Genomic DNA, 27,092 nt, shown 5'->3' with positions numbered 1-27,092 from the left:
TTGATAATGGATGCATTCTTGAGGTATAACAGGACTAGAGCAAGGAGGAACCTAGGGGTACTATATGCACTTGGAAGTTGAGACTAACTAAAACCTAGAAGGTCATGTAGTCTTTCAAGTTCAATACATCATTATGGAAGGCGGTAGAACACAAGTTGCCCACAAAGGATAAATTGAAGTTTTTGGGGAAGCCACCATTGTGCTCTTATTACAAGAGAAAGGGAGAGACAATCAAGTATGTGCTTTGAGATTGTTATGAGATCTAGGGGCTACTAGAGGAGTTTCTTAAGAGCATTTGACAAGATGGAACTTCACAATAGACAACTGAAATCAGGTCTTATTGGGAGATACAGAGAATCTCAATGAAACATCATACTCTGTATGAGTATTTTTTGGAGCCATTCTCTTTAGAAGCATTTGGTGCATTGGAAATGAGTTGCTTATTGGTAGGAAAACTTTTTGCCTTAGAATCTAGAAAGTTGTAATGTCTAGGTTGTTTCAAGATGCTATTACCTTTTTGGGGCTAGTAGGAAAATAAGCCAACTTCTATAAGTGGTCAAGAAACTACTTATAAGAAGTAAGATTTTTCTGAAAATAAATACTACATATAGGAACCACATTTTGAAAAAAAATCCATGAAATTTGATTGTGGATATAGGTCCCACATGAGAGGTGTTGTCTTGGTAAGAGAGTTTTGATTAGGATCGTGCCAAACTTACCCTTCAAAATTGATGATGAAATATTGGAATGATATTTTAATGCATTCACTTGTAAAGACAATAGATACATATATCATATATCCACAGAGCCACCATAGATAGATATGAAGGATTACAAACTTCATATTTTAAGATACTTTCAACTTGATGATTGGTCAAGTGTTGTGCCATGCAAGCATTTAGAGGTAAATCTTAATATCCACCTCACATCCAACCAAACACTTCAAATCCAATCCAAAAGAATCTAAACTTTTGCCTCTAAACCAAACAAATATTGCCATGTATGTGTTTAGAAACTATTCTAATGTCCACGAAAAACACTTTTTGGTAGCAAATAAGGCCTATGCCTCAAATTTTAGAGGGATTTTTGAATTAGAAATTTACATGCATTTGCCATTCTCATAGCAACAATTTTTGCGAAGTTCAAGGTTTTAAACCTTCCTCTTTAAAATTTGGGGTTTTTTTGGGAAGTCTTAGGCTGGTTACACACCAAAAAAGGGACGCCCATTTTGTTAGCTTTAACTAATCAAAACACTTATTTAAGGGTTGGTGTCCGCAGTCCTTTACACACTGGAGAGGACATGACCTGTTGTTTACCTGCTAAATAGGTGAACTCCCCGCCCACTTTTGGACGGGGAGTCTCCCCTGCCTACTTGATAAAGTGGCGGACAAGGGTGCACTTTTTGCATTTGCAACCAATCAAAAGATTTATAAGTTTATTCTTTTTTATTTTTTTACAAACTGTATCCATTTAGTGTGTAAAGATATGACGCCCATGTCTGTGGCCAGTTTCAAAAAGTGCATGCCCACACTCTGGGCGGGGGTTGGCCGTCCATTACTTGGTGTGTAACCAGCCTTACTATTCATTTGGTATTAAATGTCAGTTTTTTGTGAACACTAATCTCCATGGCTATGACTAAATAAGGACCTATGACCTTGGATAAAGGCGTCAATGAGGTGACAACAACCAAAAGCAAAACATACCCCATCCCAATTTAGTGGCAATTTATATAAAAGATGTATCTTTTTAGCGACATAAAATTATAATCTAAATTTTTATATGAAAATTATAATGGGGTCTGTTGGATGACGACACTGTACTGGTCCCTTTAGGACACGCGGGAGAAGTTTTGATGTCACACGACACTGTTCGTGTAAACGTCCTAAAACACAAGATTCAAGCCTCAAAGCAGCAGCATGGCCAGCCGTCCATTATATCATGTCATCAGAGGCGCTATCCTATCTTTCCACTTTCCAGACCATCCCAGAGCCTCAGACTATGGTAATCCTGCACCAGCGGTCATGATTCCTCCTTCTTGACTATCGAAACCCTGTCGATCGTCTTCTGCTTGATATCATTGATGATGATGATGATAATAATGATGATATAATGATTTTGTTCCTCTCAATCAAAACTTGTCAAATTTCGTATTCTGCTTAATGATGACATCATGGTCTTTGTTAATCTTCTGATCTTGATTTTCAAAGCTCGTATATTCTAATCAGCTTCCATTGACGATAAAGAATGATTTGCAGTTCCACCAGCGAGTAAATTCATGTCTATTTTTGCTGTCTTAATTTAGGCTATTAACGATGATCAACACTCTTTCGGCAAGATAGATTATCAAGAAGCAGTCGAGGGCTTGCGACAAAGCTTTTTCCGGATTTTGCAATCTAGAAGACAAACACCAGTGTTTGGAGATTCAACTAAGAGAGGTGAGTACTGTTATTGAAAGACTCAGCAGATTTTCTCCGGTTTTGTTCCTTAATCTTGTTAACATTTGGTGCGTTCGTCTGTCCTGTTAATCGATGAAAGACTGAATTCCACTGGTTATTCTATATGAAAATGTTGTTAATGGATGCCATACACAAATTAGACTGACTTATGCAGATTACCAGAGCTGAAACTGCAAAAGTAACTCATCGATATGTAAATTGGCCGCATGGAAATATGCGTATTACCAGAGTTGAAATTTGCAAGATTAGTTCATTAATTCATTGGGAAAACTGAGTAATCAGCCTTAAATGGCAGTAGATTTTGAATGATCGATTTTTAGCCTTCAATGGCAGTAGCAAAAATGTAAACAAGGGAAAAGGGCTGGACAATATCAATATCAGCTCTTTTATACATATTTCCGTGGGAAAAGGGTGCACTATATCAATATCAGCCCTTTTTTACAGTATCATGAGCTTCTGCTGGGGAGGCACCACATACTCAGCCACCATGGGTATGCGAACCCTGGCAAAAGCTCATGATAGTTGTCATAATTCACAATGGGGGAATTATAGTAGGAATTTGTTTAAAACTTCTTGTGTTTATGAGCTGGAAGCTGCAACCGAGAAGTATTCAAGCTAATGGGCATTATTTTGTCAATCTCATAATCACAAATCTAATACACAATGCTTTTGGCTTGGTTAACAGTGACACCCGTCAAACCACCAAAAAACACTATATATCAGGTCCAACTGGACCCTGCTAAATGTGATCAGGTATAAGATTATCATTTGAACTTAGGCGCATCAAGCTGGACTTATGTTTCAGTACGAAATACTAGTTTTTAACTTTAAATTCTACATATTTGTATAAAATATTTATGACAGGCCATGCTTTGTGGCTCAAGCGAAGAGAGAATATTCCCAGAATCAAGTGACACTATGTTTGAGGAAGAATACCTGCACTTGAGAACTGAGGTGAATAACCTTTCACAAGACAATCGCATGTTTTAGTTGTGAATCAAAAATGGATCAACCATCTGATATGATAACGAGCAATGTGTAGGCTGGAGACCAAGGAATTGTTCCAATGCTTATTTTGAAATTGAAGGCACCAGATCAGCAGGCCACTGAGGAGGAGCCTAGAAAGCCATGTGTTGTCTTTCTGCATCCCTCATTCAAGAATAAGGAGTGGTTGAGGCCATTATTAAAGGTTAAATGCCATGCTCAATAACCTGAATCTGCAGAAATTTTTGGCACTTCTCTATTCTGAAGTCTCTTGTCCAGGCTTATGCAACTCAGGGCTACATTGCAGTAGGCATCGACTCAAGATATCATGGTGAAAGGGCTGATTCGAAGGACTGCTATATCAATGTGCGTGTGTTAGCAACTCCATCTCAAGCCTGTGATACATGTTCCACTCAAGACACCTTATTTATACTGCCCTATTCATGTGATTTGCTTGACTCAGGCTCTAGTTTCAGCATGGAAACAAGGAGACACGTTTCCTTTCATCTATGATACAGTAAGATTGAGTGCAATGGTTTCCAGCTCCAATTCTTTCAATCTGGAAGTGCCAGTCTGATGTCTGGAACAGGTGTGGGATTTAGTAAAGGTTATGGATTACCTTTCTGAAAGGAAAGATGTAGATGCTGGACGAATTGGCATCACTGGAGAATCTTTGGGTGGTATGTGACTATACTTTCATGACTTCTCTTGAGATCTTCTTTTTAATTGTCTAGTGGTAAAGATTAGCAAGCAAATAACTTTGTATGCCTGATTCCAGCAGTGAAGCACAAGTGCTCCCTTAAGCAAACAAAACAGAGAGCTTGCCAATTATTTAGAAGGTAAAACTTGAATGGAAGAGTAGCTTCACAGTAGGAAGTAGAGAAAGAGAACCAAAGTGGCTGCACTCACATTAAAAAATAAGTTAGATGTATCTTTCAAGTGATTGAGAATCAGTGCCAACACTAACACCTACCCCTACTCACACACCCACCCACACCACCACCACCGCACTTCCCCCCAACCCCCACCCAAAAAAAACAAACAGCACTCACAAAGTGGGGTGCGATCCTTTTCCAAACATTGGTTTGGGTCAGGCAAGGTCACATAAACCAGTGCATGTGACAAGATGCTGTCCATAGCAGGGATGACCTTGCATAGGAATGTATTGAAAGGGAAAGAGGTACAATCACATAGGCAACACCAAGGTGTCCCTGCATTTTCAAGGACATTCCTGTGCAATGTCATCTGTGGCATGGCCAGCATCTTGTCACAAGCATTGGTTGATAAAGATGGTACGATTGGCTTTTGGCAAAGTGAATCTAAGCTTCATCAGTCAGCTCGATATGCTTGATCTTGCAGAAACATTTTCAAATTTCCAAGATACATTGAGAACATTCTGTTATAGACAACATGAGAGAAGTACTGAACTGCCACACAACCTATCCAAGGTTCATGCTTTGATAAGCACAGGAATCTCCTTGTCATACCTGTCCCTGATGTGCTAAGCTAATGGTTAAAGCCATGCTTCCATTACTTGTTGCAGATGGTGGGTAAGAGCTACAATAATGTGGTGAGCAACACACCAGTGTTCCTGCCAGTGCCATCTGTAGAACTTGAATGTGTTCTACAAGTAGAGAGAGCATCGAGCACTAATAATTAGGTTAGCATGTTGGGGACAAGTAGGCAAGGAGATGCTTGAGCTTATCAATGTATGAGGATTATGAAACAGTTGCCTGATTCCAAAGTCCCTGGATAGGTTGTATAGTAGAGTAGGCATAGTTCAATGCTCCTTGGTTTCTCATTCTGAAGGAGTCTTAGAAGTTTAAAAATGTCTACATACTATCAAGCAGATAAAGTAAGCTTAGATTTTTCTAAAACCCCGTCATGACACCTATATTGAATCCAATTATCTAAATTGTCCAGATGATTTGAACTATCCAGTTAGGTCAAACAGATTAAGTGGAAAATGTTGATCTTACCATGATTCTATGGCTGGGAATTTATTGCAAATGCTGGTGTAAGCATGAGTTCTGATGCTGAGAGTTTACAGCAGTATGCCAGCACTACCATGTTTCCTAGGGCTGGGGCAGTTTATGTTCGGCAAGGAAATGGTCATGCTAGCTAGCACAAGGGAAATAGCTTAGCACTACTTCTAGGATCATTCAACCAAAAAGACCTAGTATGGACTGCTCCAAAATACATGAAGCTTGATTCAGCTATTTGAAATTAAGATTTGCAGTGAGCAATCACATCCAATGTGAAACACTATGGTGTACTGATATATTGAATGGCCATGCATCTTATATTATTCATCAAATGGCTTTTCTAATATGTTCTATATGCACAGTATTCCAGATTAGAAATTAATATCAGACTTACTCCATATGCAGGAATGCATGCATGGTTTGCTGCTGCCATGGATCCCCGATATACAGTAGCTGTCCCCATAATAGGCGTGCAGGTTCCTCTCTCTCTCTCTCTCTCTCTCCCTCTCTCTCTCTCTCTCTCTCTCTCTGTGTATGTGTGCGTGCGCACGCGCGCACTTGCTAGATTTCATACTGCATTGGCATCAACTAGGTTTTGGGCTCAGTGATTCGATCAGGCTTATTACCCTTCACTGCTGTACTCCTGCTTATGGCCTTTCTTAGATTCATATGATCTTGAAAATCTTCCTCAAAGTTAGCTAGACTTGTTTTACTATTGGCTGTGAATATAAGATCTCTTTAGTCAGAGATATCTATCTGTGTACAGCCTTTTATTGGAACAAGCAGTTTAAAAATAAAACTGTGCACACATGCGTGTGCATGCGCATTGTGATCTTCGTGCCCCTGCATGTGCCTTCTGAAGTTTACTGCACTGCCGGTCCTGTAAGGTGCGCTGCTGCTGGTTGTCGTGAAGCTGATCATGTGGCCCCCTTTTGTCAGATTGCACCTTGTCCTGGAGAGCTCTTCCAGGTGTGCATGCTGCTCTGTGTACTCTTTTCTTCTTGTTGCTGTCCCTCATCCTGCATGCTTCTGGAAACTACCTGAATTCCTGCTGTGAGCTCTTCCTTTAGTCCCATACCTTTCCTCCTCCTTCTGACCTCAAGCACTTAAAGTTTGTTTCTGTTTCAACAACATGAAAGTTTTGAAGTGCTCAAACACTTCAGTTTGTCTTCCTGTCCTCCCTTTATATATACAACAGCATAGTTCAGCAATCTACCAAGTGACAGAAATGGTGACATCAGAGAATTGAATTGCTTATGGGCGCCAAAGTTAAAAATATGGAATACAATAGAAGAGAAGCTCGTGGATAGCACCTTTGAAATAGGCTTAAAAAGAGATTACAATATTCAAATAGTTGAGGAAAATGCTTTCTTCAAATCTAGTTTTGATTCATCTAACCTCCAATAAGTCAAATGGTACACAAAGTGAAGTTGCTGATGCAAAATATGTTTTTGACATTTTGAACGATGAATTTCGGAAAAGTAGTCATACATGAAAGAAACAAATCCCTATTCTTAAATGCAAATGAAATTACGATCCTTGGTGATTCCATTGAAGATATTATCACAAACAGTAGTGATTGTATTTTCTCTTGGCAGAATTCCTTCCGCAATTGACATAGCTAAGTGGGTAAACCTTTGTTAGGTGGCTGCTTCCTTGAAGGTGTTTACTTTGCATTTTCAAGGATTTTATGAGCTTCACCTCAGAGAAGCTTCTTGCAAGCAAAAACTTTTGGATCTTTTTTCTCTGTTGTATGGTAGACAAGTGGTGTATGTTTTGCCATTGTCTCCCAAAGATTATCAAAGTTTGATTTGCCATCATTGCCTGGTTTGGGTGGAGGTGGTTAACTTTTCTAATTACATGAGGGAGGAAGTTGCAGGATTGGCTACTTCTTTGGGATAGGCCATCTTCCACCTTGTGCAACTAGTAGTTAGAACACAGTTCGCATTTTGTGGGATACTGATAAAGCTACTCTCCATTTACAGCTATGGAGGTGGGAGGATGTTCAGTTTTGGGGGGGATATATTTGGATTTGAAACAGGGGGTATTGTAGATGCCTGCTTTGCATGACAAAAATTTGGACATTTGGCAATGGAATGTCCAGAGACAATGAAGAGAGAAGATGAATGAAGAATAATGAATTAATACAATGATTATGCAGTAAACATAGTATGTGTAAAGAAACGTAGATCTAGAGCTAGTTAGCTATGGTGGATGCAAATCAAACACACGATACATAATCAAAATGAGAGATTGTAACTCAAGTGAATTAGGCTTTAAGACAGATTAGCTTGGACTCATAAAGATAGTCTTGAGTAACTTAAACTAATAGTTCCATTGCATTGAAATGAGTGTCAAGTACTTGCCTTTATAGCCTTTTGAATAGTACCACTCTCCTCACTGTGCATATGGGATTTTGAACCCTTTTCCTAGAGCATACATCATTTGTCTATCTTCTAGTCTCTTCAAGGCATACATCTAGCCTCTATGAGAAATCATCATTTGCTATTCTCAACACCCCCCTCAAATGATGAGTCTCTACCCTTGTTGGCTTTTGCCCCCCCTTCATGTGAACATGGACCAGGAGACTAGCTCTTTGGCAGCCTAGTCAAGTTAAGGCTTGAAACTTTACATCTTGGTAGGGTTTTTACATCCACTATGGAAAGCAAATCCACTTAGGGAATTCGAGATCCTCTATGGGAGATTTTTGCAAAACACTTTGTTGGTTTGTAGCAGCGGAAAATATTTTCTTCATTTTTTTGGGTTTGTTGCTTCTTTGGCAACCTGGTAAGTGCTTTTTACTCCAATCTTCTTGACACAATCTTTCTGCTTCATGCTTTTACAAATGGATACATTGATGGGTACATGGGCTTAGTTTGACAAAGGTTCGTACATTGAAGTTCGGGATACATGAATTTTTTTTGGATTTTAATGGATAGACAATCTCTGAAAGGGCTTGACATGGCAATGGATTTTGGAGAAGTGCAGGTGTGAATAAGTAAGTGTGGGAGAGTAAGGATGAGCTGGTGTGAATGGACTTTAAGGCTAGGGTTTTTTTTCTTTTAAACTTTAGTATTTTAAAAAAAAGAAATGAACAACTCTCTGCAGTCAGCCTGACACAATGGGCTGTGGGTTGTCGGGCTATGGGTCATCAACACTTCTGTCCAGGAGCTGCCATGGAGCACAACATAGGAGCTTGAAGAGCTCACGGCGGCCATCGAAGGTTTCCTGAGTGCAAGTCAACGTCAAACAGGATGAAAACAATAATTGCACAGGATGTCGCAGTTTGGCAATAAAAGGAAGACCGCACCCCACTAGTCAAATTGCAGCAATCCCCGTTGATTTATCCAAAAGCAGACTGCCTCTTAAATCTTTAATTGAGGCGGCTCAAGACTGTAGTAGGCCCCAGTTGCATATTGTGCCAGCTCCTCCCTCAGAGCAGTAGCCGAAATCCTTTGCTTACAGACCTTGTCTTCTCTGCGTGTGGGAAGGGGGGAGATCCGCATTTAGCCATGGCCTCTGAAGATGGGGAAGCTCTCCACAAGTCGCTTTTGCTCCGTCAAGTAGAAGAATAAGACCTAGATAATTGTCACAACAATGATAACAAATCTCAACCTTTTCGTTTCAAAACTGCCTTGTGTGCCCTCCTCATGGAACTCCTCTGCTTGGTTGATCTCATCCACTGGCTATACCTTGATTATGCCATGGAACCTGACCAGTGGTACGACATTCGGGGTGTTTGGATAGGCTTTGCAACTTTCCTGGAAGATGGTACTCCTGTGATCATCTATACAGGATCTACTAATGAATCCGTACAAGTGTAGACTGTAGCTTTTCTTGAGGATACTTCAAGTTTCCTTCTCCAAAACTGAACCTCTTGGCCCGCCGTGTTCCAGATTTGAGCCTTGATATTCTTGCCATCGATGATGAGGTTCTGCGAGACTGAAACTCGATGCTTCTCTATCTATTGCACCCTCTTCTTCTTTCTCTTCTTTGTCAATCCAAAAAAGCACACCCTTTCCTTTTTCTTCAAAGCAAAGCCCTTGCTTGCAATTGAAAGCAAGCCCTCAGCTTGGCCTTAAGTAGACCCCTCTTCTTCTTTTTCCAAATGACAGCTTCTGCAATAAGAAATGAACCTTAATACCTCTAATGTGAACTCCAAACCGAGCTTCTTGAGCAGCACTGCAACACCTTCTTTCTTGAGTTTCTTTACTTCATACATAACACTTCTTTCTTGAGCTTCTTTACTTCATACACAACACTGGAAGTTGGCTTGAAAAAGTGAAATAGAGACATGCGTGTACAAGGAGAATAATGAGATGGAAAGGGTTTAGAATATGCAACGAAAAAGGGAATGTTAGGAAGCTATGCTCACTAGTTATCTAGCTCAACCATGGCTATGATACCATGTAAAGAAACACAGATCTAGAGCTAGTTAGCTATGGTGGATGCAAATCAAACACACAATACATAATCAAAATGAGAGATTGTAACTCGAGTGAATTAGGTTCTAAGATAGATTAGCTTGGACTCAAAGACAATCTTGAGTAACTCAAACTAATAGTTCCATTGCATTGAAATGAGTGTCAAGTACATGCCTTTATAGCCTTTTGAATGGTACCACTCTCCTCACTGTGTATATGGGATTTTGAACCCTCTTCCTAGAGCATACGTCATTTGTCTATCTTCTAGCCTCTTCAAGGCATACATCTAGCCTCTATGGGCAATCATCATTTGCTATTCTCAACAGTATGTAGGGTGAATACAAAACTCTGAACTCCCATGTCTCCAGGACTAGTTCAGAGAGTATGAGTTGGAGAGAGTGACATCCTCTGTATGGATCCCAAAACGCAATAGACAAGCACATTGGCTAGTTAGATTGTAGTGAGCTCCCATTGGAGGAAAGAAAAGCCATGGGCAACTACATTGCCAAAGTTAGGGGTTTGGCTTCCATTAAGTTTATGTGTTGCAATTATATGTGTGAAAGAATTAGGAGCATCATTAGTTTTTAGGCCATTGATCCTAAGGTGAGAATATTGTTACAATCAATGCCAAGAAATAGAAAAAATGGATTTTGGTTCAATTGCATGTTTTTGTGAGGATACAAAAGGGTTTGCGAAAAAAACATATGCAATGTACGAGCACGACTAATACAATGAACTCAAGCAAAATGCAAATGAAGAAGAATATGAATGAAGAATGAATGCTGAATGAATGAGGTAGAGATATAAGTATAGGCTCAAGGAGTAGAGGTTGTCCAAAGAGCCGCTCTCTCTCATGGGAGTGGGCTGAGAGAGTGTTGGAGAGTGTAATTTGTGTGATGGATCTCAAGTGTAGAAAACCACCAATCTTGAAGCTGTAATCATATGTGGATCCACTAGCAGCAACAAAGACAATGAGGATTGTTTCACGCAGCTGCCATTGCTAACCCTTTTGGTGAAGGTGTGCATTTTCTTGACTAGGGGAAGCTGGCAGTTGTGACTAATGCCTTTCTCTTGAAGATGACAGCCAGTGATGCTCTCTTTGCTATTGATGAATCCATTTGGGATTGGAAAACCAGGTCAACAGCTCAATTTCACCAAATTCTCGTGACAAATCTTTGAATTTTCTCTCTATAGCATCCTCTCTCTTTCTCCAGCCACTACCCAGCTTTGCTCCAAGTTTAACAACAATCTAGCCATTGGGACATTTTGGTGAATCTCCGCTTTAAACCCCAATTTATAATCAAGAAGCGTGCTCACTTTTGAAGGCCTTAGACTTGAATTTTCAAAGCTGAGATCAATGTATTTCAAGAGGTTTCAAGAGGCCAGCTAGCTAACATTGAATTTAGGGCTAATTTATTTCCCAAGGAGCACAGGTGAAGGTCAATCCCCCTAGCAAATTGAGGGGCAAATTGATTTGAAGGCTTGCTGGTCATTTATGACAGGATGAGGCACTTGGTTTAGTGGAGGAGGTTGAAGAATCTCAGTTTTGCTCCATCCATTTGCAATACAAGTTAAAGAAATACCGCAAGGGGTGCCAAGTTTTGGGGCTGATGGGGTGTTGGCTGTTCAAGATTAAGTGGTAAAGTGTGTATTTTATTTTAAGTGAATCTGCTTCTTGCTGTAATTAAGTGTTAATCAGGTCATTACCACCCTTCCGAAGGAGGACGGCTGGTTTGAACTGGAGGCAGACCAACAGCCACTGTCTCTCATGAGAGCAGGCTGAGTGTTTGCCTAAGAATGTCATTCTCCATGAAAGATCTCAAATGCAGCAAACCACCAATCTTGAAGCTTAAATCTGATGTAGATCACTGTGGAAGCAGTGAAGCTGGGAACTTTACCACACAATAGTTCCAGAGATAACAGAGGTCTAAGGACAGCAGGGCAGCAAGCTAGAATGTAAAACACGGCAATTGTATTCTGGCTGAGATGGCAAAATGCAGCTGCATGCAGCCTCGTGACAGTCTCTATAGCAGGGAACAATGGTTGGAATCAAAGGCAGCAAGTATAGGAGGTTGGCAATGAAAACACAGCATGTGGAGAGATTGAAAATGGCGGGCAACACCTCCTGGAGGCAGATGACAGCAGGGTGGCAGCCTGTATAACAACAGAACAAGATGATGATGATGATGATAGAGAGAACACTGGCAATAGGTCATGAAGCAGCAGGGAGAGGTAAGGATGGCTGGTGCAGCAAGCTGTGAGGGAGTGATGAAAGTGGATGTCCAATGAGTCCCTTTTATAGAAGGTTCTGACCCAGTAATCCTACCAAATATCCTAGAATCTCATTTTATTTGATTAAATCATTTTGGGACTGTTTTAAGGCCCAAATTTTTTTGATAAATTTGTGGCAAATGTCACATAGTTTAACAGCTTGAGCTCATGATTACCCTCCATATGCAGAAGTGAAACTGCAAGTATTTTCACACTTGTGCCCTAGCCACCTGTAAGTGCTTCGGGTGTGCATGTTTTGCTTTCTCTACCGGGAAAAGTATTTCGATAATACGAAGACAGTTGCTAATCTTTGCGACCTTAATATTTTGTCTTAACTCTCACAATGAGTTGTATACAAAACAAGTTCAAAGATCTGCTGACAGGAAGGAACAAGAGCCAAAGATTGGCTATGGTCTTGCCATGCATAGATATTAGAGATGAGGGGAAAAAGAGTATAAGAATGTCATGTGAACAAGAGCTCTGATCGTTCCAAAATGTGGAAGTAGGTAGTAGTACAGGAAGCATTGGATGAAAAGAAGTGAAAGAGAACAAAAAAGTAAGCATGTAAGAGCATTAACTGGATAAGAGCTCTATATGTAAGAGCAATGATTTTGGCCATGCTATCAAATGATATATAAAAAAGAAAGTAACAATTCACCCAAAATAACCCAAAAAGTACGGGCACAATAGCTTTAAAAATCTTACCATTAGTCTTTAAACCAACCAAAATATGCCACACAAGCATTCAACTCTTTTTCTTATCCTTGATGACTTTTGCTCAAAAAGGGGCATACTATCTTGCCTTTTTGGCAGGAACCATAATGCTGGTCTTTGTAAATTGTTTCAAGGTTCTACATTGTATCATCAGCAGTGAAGGCTGAATGTCATCTTGCAGGGTGCAACAAAACCCAACTTGGATAAGGTCTTGACAAAACACATGATCTCTTGTTAATTTAAGTCATGCATGTGTAATACACATCTCATATACATAGTAATGGAGGAGTTAGAGCAAACATTTGTTCACGAATGTGTGTTTATAAGCTACAATCAGAAGTAGTCAATGTTGTTGTTATTAATAAAAAGTGGTAACCAATTTTGCTCATCTTAACAGAGTTTTAAGTGGGCTGTCGTAAACAACAAGTGGCAAGGAAGAGTATCCAGCATACCCCAAGTATTTGAAGGTCAGTGATTTTCCTTGATGCAAATTTTCCAAAATAGCAGCAGCAGAAGTTTTCCAAAAATAGAGTCTTTTCTGATCATATCAACTTCTTTATATAGTGGCAAAAGAAGATTTACAAAAAGAATCGATTGATGCTGAGATTGTGGCATCTGTAAGTTATGGCTAAAACAAGACCTAAATTTTGATAAGTAGGATGGATGTACATATAGGCAATATGGCCTTGCTTCTTGAAGTTTTATGTCATTAGTAAGTAATTCCATTTTCGGTCAAGAGCATGAATAATCTACATTTTCTCCAGGTATGGAACAAAATTGCACCTGGCATAATTGATGATTTTGATGCACTACAGACAATTCCAGCTATAGCTCCCCGTCCTCTCTTGATTCTTAACGGTAAGTGATCCGAGTTACTTCATGTTATCTCTCTCAAAACAACTAAATAAATTCTATGAAATGCAAGATGTATATGCTTGCAGATGTTTATTTCTGTGTAGCAGACAAGTAAAGCACAGTGCGAGTGCCACAGAGTGTTCTAGGATATTTCACATTTTGATGTCTTTTTGTGTTGGAATGGTTTCTATACAACTTAAGGAGATAGTCTCAAGATGCTGTGCATCTCTGCTTGTTGATAATCCACCCTCCGTAAACAAATGGAGGTTTGAAGAATTGTCACTTGGATCTTGCCTATAGCAGGCAGAAAACATATCCATGCCTTATCTAGAAACATGTACATTCGTATATGTAGAAGCACAGAGAAACCAGAAAATTTACTGTAATGCAGCTGCTAGAGTGCATCCTTAGGGAGACACATGCTCTTGATAATAAAAATTAGAAGTGAATCCTGATTAAAAAAAGTATAGGGTTCTCAACTGTTACAACATACAGAAATGTCATTGTTTTAAAAGAACTCTCTCACTGGGTTACTTCTGCAACCTGATGAAGCGGCAAGCAACCATGACCATGTGACGAGTGCTACTCCACACACCAAAAACCTTTTGCATCCCAGGCAGGTGTGTGGCTGGAAAATCTCCGTGCATCTGCCCATCTAGGTATCCCAAGCTGTTGTGCTTGCATGACCTTCCAAGTAGTACATGGGCTGTCTTTGTGGAGATGGGATTCGCAAGCCCTTTCTCAGTTACAAACGCCTGGTCTGATTCATCAACTCTTAAAGTAGCCATAGGCTTATATTGTAGACACGTGGTTTGAAAGAACTCATCAGAACTTGGGCATGGGTACATCTCTACTGCCAGTGAGATACCCATGTACAGTATCAAACCATCTACTAATGTCCAAATATCATGCTTACCATATAGACGTAGAATCAGTGCTCAAGGTCCACTTTGAATGCCTTTCATGTTGTATTGGAGAAGTTCTGTTTTGCAGCAGGAGCCCGCCATAAATGAGCTGGGTTTTAGATTAACAAGTGAGCCCAACGTAGGTTGGAATTTAGTTGTCGGGTTGTCATGCTTAGGTCAATCCGACATGCACAGGTCCATGAAGTCAAGTTGAAGGGAGTGTGGCCCAGCTGCTTGACTTGTGCTCCAAAAAACATGGGACTCCAGCAAGTGAAACTAATCTCACTAAAATTAGACATAGTAGACTCTTGTAAGTTTTATTATGTGGCAGCAAGATCACTATCTGTCCATCTCTCCCCTCCCCCTTTTGCAAATGCTTTTTTTGTTGTCTAATTTTGTGCTGGACTGCATGGTCCACACAAGTCTCAGTCTTGACATGTGTGTGGCTGCAGTGCTTTTCCGTCAAACGTTCCTCCACGCTAAGTACATGAACTTGGGCATGGCAGCCTGCAGGCCTCTTAGTGTGTCTTAATAGAGAATGCACTAGCCATTATGTGGGCTTCTATATCTTCAGCAAAACAATTTGACCTTGTATACTGAAGAGAGGGCTTTGGAGCAGCCAGAAATCAGTTACTTGCTTTTGTCAAGTGTGGATTGTCGGCATGTTGAAGCTATTGGTTCATGCTCTCTTCTCTTTTAAAAAACCTCCTCTCTTTAAAAAAGCATTGAAAGGGAACATGCATATTCTAGCCGCTGTAAAGATAGTAGATTCAGTCTAGATTTGCTAGCAACTCGTACTCACCATTTTGCACAATCTAAAAGTTAATACAATAGGTGGTCAAGCCAAAATCCAAACACAAAAGTTCCTACTCAGTCTGTAGTGTTTTTTTACAATGCAAACGTTTGCATGTCATTTCAATCACAGGAAACCCACATTTAGATCTTACTCTACCGATAGACAAAATTCTCTGTCTCCGTTATTTTTCAGAAACCAAACTTTGATGTTTGGGCCTGTATTTCGCACAACCAACCTTAGATCCTCTGTTTGAAATATCTAACTTCAGATCTGGTACTCCTTATGATTGTAAGTTTCAACTTTATTTCATGCTTCTTATTCTTAAGAAACTCTTTGTAGGACTGGTGGTCTTCCTAAGGGATTCTTTGTCAAAAAACTATTCCACGGCTGCTTCTTCAAAATCTGCAACCTGATGTTCGAAATGATCTAGTAGTTGTCTTATTCTTGAAAAAGTGAGATTGGTGGGTATTGGCTCAAGAGAATGACATTGCCTATGCCCTAACATCGACAACTCTAGTTCACCGAAAGTTGACATACAACAATTTGGTCCTTAGCTGATCTTTCATCTTTAATAGCAAAACAATAAAGTCAACAAGCTGGCCCCGCATCCTATGCAAATACTCTATTCTCAATTTAGTTGACAACGAGAATAGATGAAATTAGTGCATATAGTTTTTGCAAATATAGATTTGGTGACTATATAACAATAGCTATTTAGATTGTCAATGTAAGCTCTAGAAAAATCTTAAATAGCAAGGGGTTTTTGTGGCTCGAAATAACCAAATTGAAACTAGGTTTCAATGAGGAGGATTTGATAAGGCTAGTTTTTAGTTCTAGAAGCAATTTCACATATCTAAAATATAGTAAGATTTCTTGGTACGAGCTCATTCACATGATGGTGATTATGTAAGGATCGTCATATCATTAATAAGGTCAGCAACATTATTTGGTGTAACAAGCCTTTTGCATATCAATTATTACCAAGATATATTGGCTCAATGATTCTAAATCAATTTGATGCTCATTTATTTTGAAAGACGTTTTGTATTATTTAAGTGTTTTAAGATATGGTTAAACGTTCATCTCTCTAGTTAAGGGTGGCCAATAGCTAGAATGCTCTATAATTATAATTGGATCGTCATTGATGAGATGCCCAATAGAAATTAAATGTTTTAGTCGGCGGGCGATGAGATTCCATAAAGCTCAGATGACTAAGACATTTACACTCAAATAGTCACATTGACTAGAAGCCTATATAATAAGTGGTTTCAGAAAGTGAAACTAGATGCTTATGATCGAAGAAACAAACCATGAATCGGTGAACCTATATAATGAAACTCTCCAAAAGCTAAATTTGATAACTCCTATAATTTAGGAGATTATTATTTTTCGAAGTTACTCAAATGGAAATTATGCTCGCATGAAAGACTTCAAAATTTTACAAGGAATAAATTTGTCTTTAGCAATTATCTCAAATTCTTAGCCATTTGAGAGATTTTTAGAGTAGAAGGTTTGAAAGCTTCTTTCTCTAAAAAAGTAACGTGACTTCTAGAAGAGGTCAATGGGTTATTCTAAAGAGGCAAGTGTCTCTATACTTGCCATTTTCAGCAAACACTTGTCATTTGTAACCTCTACTTTTTACTTTTGAGTACCCAAGCCCCACACCTATATATTAGAGGTCTCTCTTCATTTGAAATAAGCTCTTGTATTGAAATTTCAACTACATGCTTTGTACTCTCCTATCTATATTTCATTCAAGAAACACTTTTTACTTATCTTGATCTAAATCAAGTACTAAAGAAGAGAATCAACTTAATGCCCAGAGTTTGCAAAAATTAGGACTTTAAAATCCTAGTTTTCAAAATTGCAACAAATTAGCCATTTTGTATATGGTTCAAGCACTTGGTGCCTATGGTTTTGTTTCAATAAATTCCTGAAAAGGGGGAGGAGCCGATTCTCCTCTTAATGTGGTGTCATCTCCTCACTCTCACTCTCTCTCTCTCTCTCTCTCTCTCTCTCTCTCTCTCTCTCTCTCTCATCTAATTTTTCATGGTGATAATTGATCAAGTTAATCAGTTAAGTTTAAAGTATTGTCATCCTCACGTTCTTTTCTACACTTATATCTTGCCATGTCTCTATTAAATTTAAGGATCCTAAAATATCTTGCTCGTAAAAGAGTAATATCTCATCATAGATGGAGAGACTTGCTATGTATTCCCAAATCGTGGCAAACTCTTGGCAAACTTTTTTTTAAAATAAATGGGGCTGAGAGAGTGTGTGTGTGAGTGAGTGAGTGAGTGAGTGAGTGAGTGAGTGAGTGTGTGTGTGTGCATGCGCGCGTGCGTGCACTCGTGCATGCACGTGTGGTGTGCATGTGGCAAGACTCATGGGATATACTTATCTTAAAGTCCCATAGTAGTTTTGAGTGGACAATGTATGTGCATCTATAATACATGAAGTGTTTAACAACAATCGATGTACTTAACAATATCGGAGGTGAAACAAAATTACTAACATGTTTCCCTCCAAAAATAGTTAGCAACATCCCAATGAGTTTTGTTCAATAATGGTAGTTGAGAAGCTGCTAAAATGAAGTTAATCCCTAAATGAGTAAAATGAACTTTATCCCTAGTTTCACAGACTCATCGAGCATTCAAATGATATATTATGATGGACTTATAAAGAGTTAGATCGTATAGATAGGTGGTTATGAAAGATGTATCAATTTTATAGTCCATTGTTGAGAAAGTAAAGAAGATGGTTTAATCCAAGCATAATGATGCTATCTAGTTGATTCTAGCCTTATTTGCAAGCTAAAATTTTGATAGAAACCACTTGGAAGTTATAACTAGGGGAAAGGTAATCTTTTATCAAGAGAGTTGCTTATATTATGGGTAGATAGAGATGTGTCTTTAACTATGGGGTGGATAAGGCCTAATTTACAATGTGCTTATGTGATTCTAGGGATATGTCCACTAGTAGTGCAAGATATATACACTAGTTTGTCGCTCCAATCCTAGACGCTTTTCATGTGGTTGAGAGTTTCCATAAAGGTCATTTAGCATATAGCATCGTAATGAGTATCATCCTAATGAAATTTCCAAAATTGTGGCAAGGGTATACATATAAACCTAGTTGGCTAAACATCCTAGGATCAAGATGGACAAAGACAAATATTCTTTGAGAACAAGTTCAAGGACTCACACCCAAGCTTTGAGGTGCTTAGAAGACTAGTTTCGAGAGTGTACATGCAACTTATGAGTTAGCAAAAGAGTTTAGGTACCTAGGACAAAGTGATTGTGTTGTATATATGCTAGAGCTAACAAGCTTCTTTAGATACGTCCCACCCCATATACAAACCCCGCTGCACCACCCCCATACACCATCAACACACAACTAAAACCCTCCCCTCCCCTCTTTTCTAGTGGCCCACCCCCAAAAAAGAAGAACTTTAACCAATCATGTCAAATGTTTCTTAGAGTTTCAACAAAATCATGGCATATGCAAATGTGAAATGCGAGTAGGCTATTTACTACATATGTAAGGGGAACATATGAAGGTCTTGCTTTTGCTGAAGATAATCTCTCTATAGATTAAGAGAACAATCCTCTTCCATGTGAAAGTGGTATGCTTTCTTGGACTCGCAATCTCTTGGCCATTCTAAGTTGTATGCTTTCTTGGACTCTTAATCTCTTCAACATTCTAAGTAGTAGTATGTTGCCACTATCTTGAATGCTCATTAGTTGAGGTGACACATTCCTAGTTCCTTACTAGATCCACTCCATTGTGGATGTTTGGGATGATGTTGCATAAGAAAACTTTATAATCCCCACGAGATTTTGGCTTATTTTTCTATTTTATTAAGACACCAATTGTGCAATGAAAAACTTAATCCACAACATTTCACTATTGAATGATGTCCAAAAGTGGTATGCATCATACTCTATAAACCTTATGCATATATAAATTGGGGTGCAAAAAGAAGTGTGTTTTCTTATGCTCTATTCATTAGTTGGTCTTCTTTTGCAATTTGATTCTTGGAATACCAAATTATAGATCACATTGCAATGTGCTACTCTCCATCACCGTGAGCTATCTCCTGATGCCTTATCCAATTATGTACTAGCAACCTTCATAGGCTTCCAAACAACTAGAAGTCTTAGAACTAGATCATCTCAGAATCTCTCAAGATTATAGTTTGTTTACTCAAGGAACATAACTTTTACAACCTTTTGTTTAGCTACGGCTAGTATGTTATCCTCTTGTCAAGAACTAAAATGTTTCTTGAAGATAAAAGCCTTCTTACTTGTGAGCAATCTTATCACTATTGGAGTTTCCTAATGATTCATTGGAAAATTTAGGTCTCTCTTTGATAACTATTTGATACCACTCAATAATACTCTTTTCTTTTGCCGATTAACCAAGCCCTATGCTTGATTTCTATTTTGACTATTGTGATTTGATTGCATTGCAAACTTTATAGGATGGATTTGCTAACTTTCTCTATGATATGAAATCTCCTCAAGTGTTAAGGACATACCAACAATGTGTTCAAATGCCCTTCTTAACTCCTCAATATTGTTTGAAATTGAATCCATTTTAAGATTCCTCTTCTCAATGCCTAAACCATCTATAAGATTGGAGATAGTGGGAGTTGGAACATATAAACAAAAAGCAGACTCGTCCAAGTTGAAGGTGGGCTTTTTTAAAATAGTATTGGTAGACCGTTCTCATGTTCTTGCATTGGAACCTTATCTTTACACAATTTTATGAAATAAGGCTATATTATGTTAAGGTGTATGGGTCATTTTGTTGTTATCTCAATTATTACTTGTCAAATACCTCGTGCGAATTTTTCACTTCGGAGTTTGGAAGAATTTCACCTTCTAAAAGTTATCCCATTGTTTAAACTTGTTAAACTCGTTAGCCTTTTCCTATGGAAAATATGCACATATCATTCTTACTTGATCATTGTGGTGATCAACATGAAATAGAAGATCCTTGCAATGTTTGAGGATACATCCTTCTACAAGAATCCATATCCCCACCATATATAAGGGTCTCCAACATGCTTCTTTGGAAATGTCTTTGTTTCTTTCTTATCATACATGTTTCCTTTATATAACTTGATGCAAGTAAGATTCATGTCTTTTTTGCATGTTAGCAAAAGGCCATGTTGTCAAAATGACTATACCAAAGCTTATTGCTCCCATCATTGTGTTAGTAACAAGTGTCAAGAGCTCATTGGCATTGTTGCACCCCATGCATTTACCACCACTCCCTATATTTACATGTTTGGGCTTCCATGTTTCAGATGACTTGACCAAATCTATGATTACAACTATGGATAGTAGACTCTTCTTGGCTTGAGTATGCACAATATAATTTTCACATGAAAAATAAAACCCATAAACATGCACCTTATATGAGTTAAGAGTCTTAATTGTTTACTTAGTGTCATGACAAATAAGTTGTAAATTTAAACTTATGCATTCACATGTGCAAATGGTGGTCATGTTTTTTTACTCATGTATTCATTAATGGGTTTTTAGGGAATCTAGGATTTCTATTTTATTGATTGTAATTGTTTGCTTCCATTTACAAAAAATAGCACTCTCCATTTCATGGAAGGTCTATATGCTCATACTAATATGTTGTTATTTATGTGTAAACATCCAAAGTTTAATGGAGTTGGTCCTTTGAAGTTCTATATAGTCTTGGTAATAAAACTTTGTCAAATATCAACATTGATTTTGCAATGAGCAATCAAGTCTTTGAGGAGGATGTGGCCTTGACAGCCTCTTGATCGTTGCAACATCCAAAATCACTTTGTAAACAATCCTCTTTTGGATGCTCTTTGGTTACTCTCTTTCTACATATTTTGAAAGAGAGCATCTAAAGTTTTTGGACACTATGGTTCTTTGTTTTGTTTTGTTTTTTCATTTTCTCATGACTCAATTTGAGCTTTCAATGTTGTTGGAGTCAAATTTGTAAATATCAATTTAAAACCTTGCACAAATATTTTTCAAGGAAAGAGCATTAAATATAACAAAAATGGAGATTCAAATTGAAAACACATGGGCTTGGTGGTATTTTCCCATAATGGACAAAAGCATGGAAAGGGGTATCAAGAGAACAAAGAGATTATAGTAAACAAGAATCAATCTTTATTTTAGCTATGAGAATATTTATAGTTGGTTAACCATAAACATGTTCTTGAAATAAGGGTAGTATTGTTGCTAAGAGAGAATTGGAAATGCAATAGTATCAAGTATATGGTTTAAAGTCTTGTTAGTTTTTTGTAACTACCTTCCCATCAAGGCCCACATTGAAAAAAAAAATGGGGACTATGGTTAATAAATGTGATGAAAGTAGATTATTTCCATTATGCTTTGTTATTCAAGGAATGAAGTCCAAATTGTATGCTTCAATTAGAGTGTGAAGTTCCTCCTAAAATAGAGCAAAATCAAAAGCATCTTAAGGTTGAAAAGTATTAATATTTCACATGGGAATTTAGGACATCACATGGTCTTTAGAAATAAACCCACAAAATATGGGTGTATGTATCATGCATGTAAAAGAAGTTGATGCATGCTCGAATGTGTATTGATAAAGGTTGCATGCTTTAGCTATGAAGCTATATTAATGTAGGGATATGAATCGGAACAAAAAGTGTGACACCATAATAGATGTTAAGGACTATATGTTGATTCTAAATTACCACTACATTTGTGTGCAAACATATACCTTTATAGTATTTAGCTCACAAGTATATTTCTTAGGAACATAGTGCAATTTCAATTGTGATACAAATTTCAATAACTAAAACTTTTGATGACTTCTTAAAAAAGAGGAAAAACATTTTACTAGGGCGAGGAAGGTTTAACAATGTCAATCTATTGTGAGGTGCGAAAGAAATAGGATGAACCTATTTTCATTATCTTTATGATGCAAATGCCATATGCGTGGAGTATTTCACTTGTTATGAAAATTGAAGATTTAAGAGCTTACGCTTGTGCTCATGGAAGAAATACCTTCAGGTTTCCAATTTAAGGACAAGTTTCATAATGTTGAATAGTGTACAAAAAGCATGGAAAGTTGGAAGATAAAAAGGAAGTTTACTAACTTTAAGAACTACTTTTCAAGGTGATTGAGAGCTTTTTTGAGAGAATGGTAGTTGCATGTACGAGGTTTTCTTAGGTAGTCATAACATCCGTCGATCATCTACTCACAAAAAATTAAGTGTTTAGAAGTTGAGCCAAGATGATCTAAAAGCTATATCAAATTTGCATAAATGAGAGATCCTTATCGAGGTCTTTACTTATTTCGTGAAGAAGTTTTTATTCTTATAGATTTTGAAATTCGTTCGTTAATTGCAAGTAAATATTATAAAATGTTCATGTAATGATGTTTTGCTTCATAAGATTTATGTTTACACAATGTTAAATATCTTTTTCTGTGTTTAAAGGTGCATGGATATGATTGCAATCTTATTTTAAATTAGTAATTCTAACATTGATTTTTTAAAACTCAAACTCTCTTTAAGCCATGCGCCAAAAAACTATTGGCTATTTCTAAGATTGGTCTATCTTCAAGTTTACTCAATGCAATTAAAGTTTATAATATTGACATTTCACCAAAATACTAGTAAAGTGTTCTAATCTATAGCAATTATAAAGCTTCCTTAACAAAAAATAGAGTTTTCACTTTGAGAGGTTAACATGTTCACTTGACAATTCCATTGCATATTACACTCTTAAGATTAGCATCATTGCATACATGAAAAGGGCTTACTTTAGATCTAGTGTAGGTTATGATTCTAAAATGTGTGAGGCATTATACTTGCTACATTTTTAAATCCTCGATTTGCAATCAAAGGATTTCGAGCAAGCCCTAACATAGCATTGCAATTCATCGAGGGGATACCAATAAGATTTGCCTCAGCCTCATTTGAGCTTCAAGCTTCCATAGAGTGAATATGTAGAAATGATGATTACTTGCCTCTTGAGATTAAAAGAGACTTAAAATTATGAGAAATGGGGAGCCCTCCAAGTGCTCTTGTTACTTATTATCCTTCCACCTCTTATGAGAGAGAGAGAGAGAGAGAGAGAGAGAGAGAGAGAGAGAGAGAGAGAGAGAGAGAGAGAGAGAGAGAGAGAGAGAGAGAGAGAGAGAGAGAGAGAGAGAGAGAGAGAGAGAGAGAGAGAGAGAGAGTGTGTGTGTGTGTGTGTGTGTGTGTGCTCGTGCGTGCGCATGTGAATGGCACACAACATATCTTAAGAGGCCCATGATTGTTATGTGACATGCCCCACCCAAAACCTCATGTTAATAATAGGTAAAGATAAAGATAAAAAGATGTATTTAATCTATAAATGAGTAGGTAGACATTAGGAATGCTTCTTTCCTTGTATTTCCAAACAATAATGTTAAAAATAGTTGATGACTTGATGGTTTTCAATAGCTCTATGTGCATGTGATCTAGTTGAGGCTAGTTGTTTGCCTCACTTGTATGAGGGGTCTTGGCACCTCCAAAATATTGCATTAAAAAAACAATAATGTTAAAAGTAGCTAAATTAGGAATAACATCAACTTGAACTTCCCTAAAAGAGTGGACTCACATTAAAATCAGAAGTCTCATCAAATTCAGTGACATTAGTATGAGCAATTTTCCATTCATCTTAGCATGCAATTTGATTGACCATCCATTTTTCACATAAAATATTAAGTAGGATAAGAAATTAATGTTAGTGCTTGGCTTTGGTCTTGAGCTTCTAGAGTAAAGAGAGTGTAGTTGGAAGAAACCCCCTTTAAATTGAGGAAGGGGTCCTTCCACATAAGCATTCAAGTACAAAGGGGTGCCTTGGGTGGTGAAATAATAATTGTTATTACTCTCCATTTGTCCATTTCTAAAAGATATATGATATCAATGCAAAAGAAATTCTTGTGAAAATAGCTACATGAAATTTGATAAGTTGGTGTTGGATAATATGTTGGGCCAATAATTATGTAGTATGCAAGTGTGAGTGAAGAACTATAGCGAATGTTACCATCATTGTCAAACAAAACATTCCACGTGCGTGTGTGCGCGTGTGTGTGTGTGTGTGTGTGCGCGTGTGTGTGTGCGTGTGTGTGCGTTCGTGTGTGCATGTGTGTGGACATTGATGGATTTATCTACTCCTTTATAAGTATTCATTTAACATAGGTCCAATATTTGTGTTTTAAAATGTATTTGAACCTTGTGTTGCATTGTGGCTAACTTACTTTTTTGTATGTTTGATGTGCTTGTATATAGGGAGTGAGGATTCACGCTGCCCAATTGATGGTTTGAATGTTTGCATTGCCAAAACTTGTGATGTTTATAAACAAGTCGGTGCAGAAGGAAATTTCAAGGTAATAGTCACCTAGTCTAGTTCAATAGTTAAATTTATTTCATATTATAATTTTGATATGGAGAATATTGATAATCTTATTCTCAAGTGTATCTCATCTATGTGTATCATGGATAAGATTACATGAATACAAGAAATTTTGAATAAATAAGTACTTTATGTGATCCAATTTTCCAATAAGTATTCCATATTATCGCTGCTCGAAGACAAGAGCTAAGACCTCTTTAGAGACCAAATTTTATGAGAAAATGTATAATTATACGTGAGGCATCAAGATTGGGTGTGATAAGGAAGTGCAACTTGGTTATTTTCTTGGCGATGACATTAAGAAACTTATTGAGGAAGTATAATGGTGATCACATCAAGAAACATCCAACCTTGACTTTAAAGCATGTCTAAGCCTATCCATTTCTTCAAATACATAAAAACCTCCACCCTTAAAAGCATTAAACGTTACACCTAGCCATCTTGTATGTTCTTCTTTGTAATGTTGTTAAAGCAAATTAGAATTTTCCATATCATTTAATTTATAGACTTGGGAGAAAGATATATATTTGCACTTTTTGGTCCTATCTAAAAGTATAATATGCCTCTTATTGAGCCAAAGTTAGTAAATTAATAGAGATTAGTTATCTAAAGATTGTGAAAATATTTGGTTGGTCTTGAGGTAAATGTTATTATTTATAATAGAGTTTTGGATCCTTTTGTATTTTTTACTTAGACTATTTGGTCTTGCCAAAAAGGTAGAACATAAGCTCAACATAAGCATCACATGCCTCTATTTGAGCTAAAGTCATTAGTATTGCCCATAATTAGGGCTTACATAGTTATGTGCCATTGTATAATTGCCTTAAAATTGAACTCTTTTCTTTCACCTTTTGGGTTCCATTGAGGCTTTTCTAATATTTCATTTATTTTTTAATAAAGCATTCATTTGATACAATGGTGCAATCATTGATTTTACCTTATCTTAGCCATTTAAGAGGACACATGTAAAGATTTCTTGGACACATGTGTAAAGATTACTTTTACATGTGTTTGTAGTGGTCATATTTTGACTTTTTGTTTACCTCCTTTTCTATTCAATAGTTTTACCTCATTCTTCTTTTTTTATTTATCTGGTTACATTTTTCCTTCAATCTCCCACCTCTTAAAATGACCAAAGCTTGCATTCACATGAATGCGTTAACTCTTTTATTTCCCTAGACATATAAGAGTAATACTTGTAACCATTCTATTTAATATTTAGGTAGATACCTAGACGAGAGTCAAAGTTTTGCACCTCTTATTATATTCAATGATTTTTACTAATTCTCTTTATTTTCATCAGAGTTTCCTATTATTTATTAGTTTCAAATTTTGTAGGGAGCTTAGCACTTGCTCATGGTATATTCTCTTCTATTTTTTCTCTTTCCATGTTGATGGAAATACCATAGCTAATCTTTGGCTCTTGTTTGAAAATGAACCTCAAATAATTATGTCCTAGTTTATTTGTAGCTAGAATGACCTATCCCACATTGTAATTTGATTCATGATAAAGCTTCTTTTTTTACATTCTTTTTACATTATGAAGGAAAAGCATTGTGAAAATAACTAAGACTTTACATATGAAACATAATTGAGCTGTGGAGCATTATGCACCATAAGTTATGCTACTTAGCTCATTTTCTATAAATGAGTTTCTCATTAAAATAGGAGGGTAATTCTTCATGTTGGCCACACTTCCATTTTTAATAAGCTTAACTAACACTTTCAATTGATTTCTTAGTTCATATTTGCAGAGGGTGTTGGCCATTGCTTAACCCTTTCAATGGTTAAGGAAGCATGTAAATGGTTTGACAAGTTCCTTGAACCAAATCAGATAAGGTGATCTTGACAATTTCACAAATTTTAGCCTATGGAGTATTACGTTTGTTATTGAAATAGCTTTGAGTAATAATGTTGTTGATATTTTAAATTAGGTGTGATGTCAAAGATCTAGTTTTTGAGCTTAGTCAAAACAAAGAAGAGTCACCCAATTGCATGAGTAGGACATCAAGCATATGTGGAAGACAACTAAGTCATTAGGGCCAAAATGTAACATTTTATACATAAATAGATTGACATATGGTGCTTAGATTGGCCTACATAATTCAAGGGCTACTCCTAAATGTGGACAAGCAACTTCAAGAGACTTGTATAATTACTAATTGTAGCCAATTGTACATGCAATAATGGGCTACCATATTGATCTTATAGTAAATTAGGAAACTCTTAAGGTCACAAAGAGTATGTGTTGAAAAGACAAGTATAAGGCAATTTCACATTTTCTCT

The 27,092-nt window shown here is 37.3% G+C and overlaps 1 protein-coding gene across 4 annotated transcripts; it reads left to right on the top strand.

The window, feature by feature from the left end:
- Window positions 1–1,847: 1,847 nt before the first annotated feature.
- On the top strand, window positions 1,848–27,092 carry LOC148026734 (alpha/beta-Hydrolases superfamily protein). 4 transcript variants are annotated; one of them, XM_087691231.1, is made up of 15 exons: window positions 1,848–2,001; window positions 2,303–2,435; window positions 3,142–3,209; window positions 3,321–3,410; window positions 3,499–3,645; window positions 3,720–3,806; window positions 3,904–3,957; window positions 4,030–4,120; window positions 5,831–5,901; window positions 13,232–13,301; window positions 13,399–13,451; window positions 13,599–13,692; window positions 24,683–24,780; window positions 26,548–26,645; window positions 26,741–27,092. In XM_087691231.1, the coding sequence occupies exons 1-15, from the start codon at window positions 1,939–1,941 to the stop codon at window positions 26,844–26,846; spliced, it is 1,323 nt and encodes a 440-aa protein (XP_087547357.1). In that variant the 5' UTR covers window positions 1,848–1,938; the 3' UTR covers window positions 26,847–27,092. The 4 variants fall into 4 exon arrangements, with proteins under 4 accessions (XP_087547357.1, XP_087547360.1, XP_087547359.1 ...); XM_087691234.1 differs by lacking the exons at window positions 24,683–24,780; window positions 26,548–26,645; window positions 26,741–27,092 and adding an exon at window positions 21,072–21,924; XM_087691233.1 differs by lacking the exons at window positions 24,683–24,780; window positions 26,548–26,645; window positions 26,741–27,092 and adding an exon at window positions 15,730–17,429.

Source organism: Lygodium microphyllum, chromosome 13, assembly GCF_053477565.2.
Source record: "Lygodium microphyllum isolate KBCC chromosome 13, Lygodium_microphyllum_v1.1.10, whole genome shotgun sequence".
Lineage (NCBI taxonomy): Eukaryota > Viridiplantae > Streptophyta > Polypodiopsida > Schizaeales > Lygodiaceae > Lygodium > Lygodium microphyllum.
The sequence above is the reverse complement of the archived record's forward strand: the minus strand, read 5'-3'. Positions and strand labels throughout refer to the sequence as shown.

Bases quoted from the DNA above. Each gene is read 5' to 3' on its own strand.
- LOC148026734 (XM_087691231.1), top strand. From the start codon at position 1,939: ATGTCATCAGAGGCGCTATCCTATCTTTCCACTTTCCAGACCATCCCA. The intron at 2,002-2,302 runs GTAATCCTGCAC...GTCTTAATTTAG, and splicing joins TCCCAGAGCCTCAGACTATG to GCTATTAACGATGATCAACA. The intron at 26,646-26,740 runs GTGATCTTGACA...ATTTTAAATTAG, and splicing joins CTTGAACCAAATCAGATAAG to GTGTGATGTCAAAGATCTAG.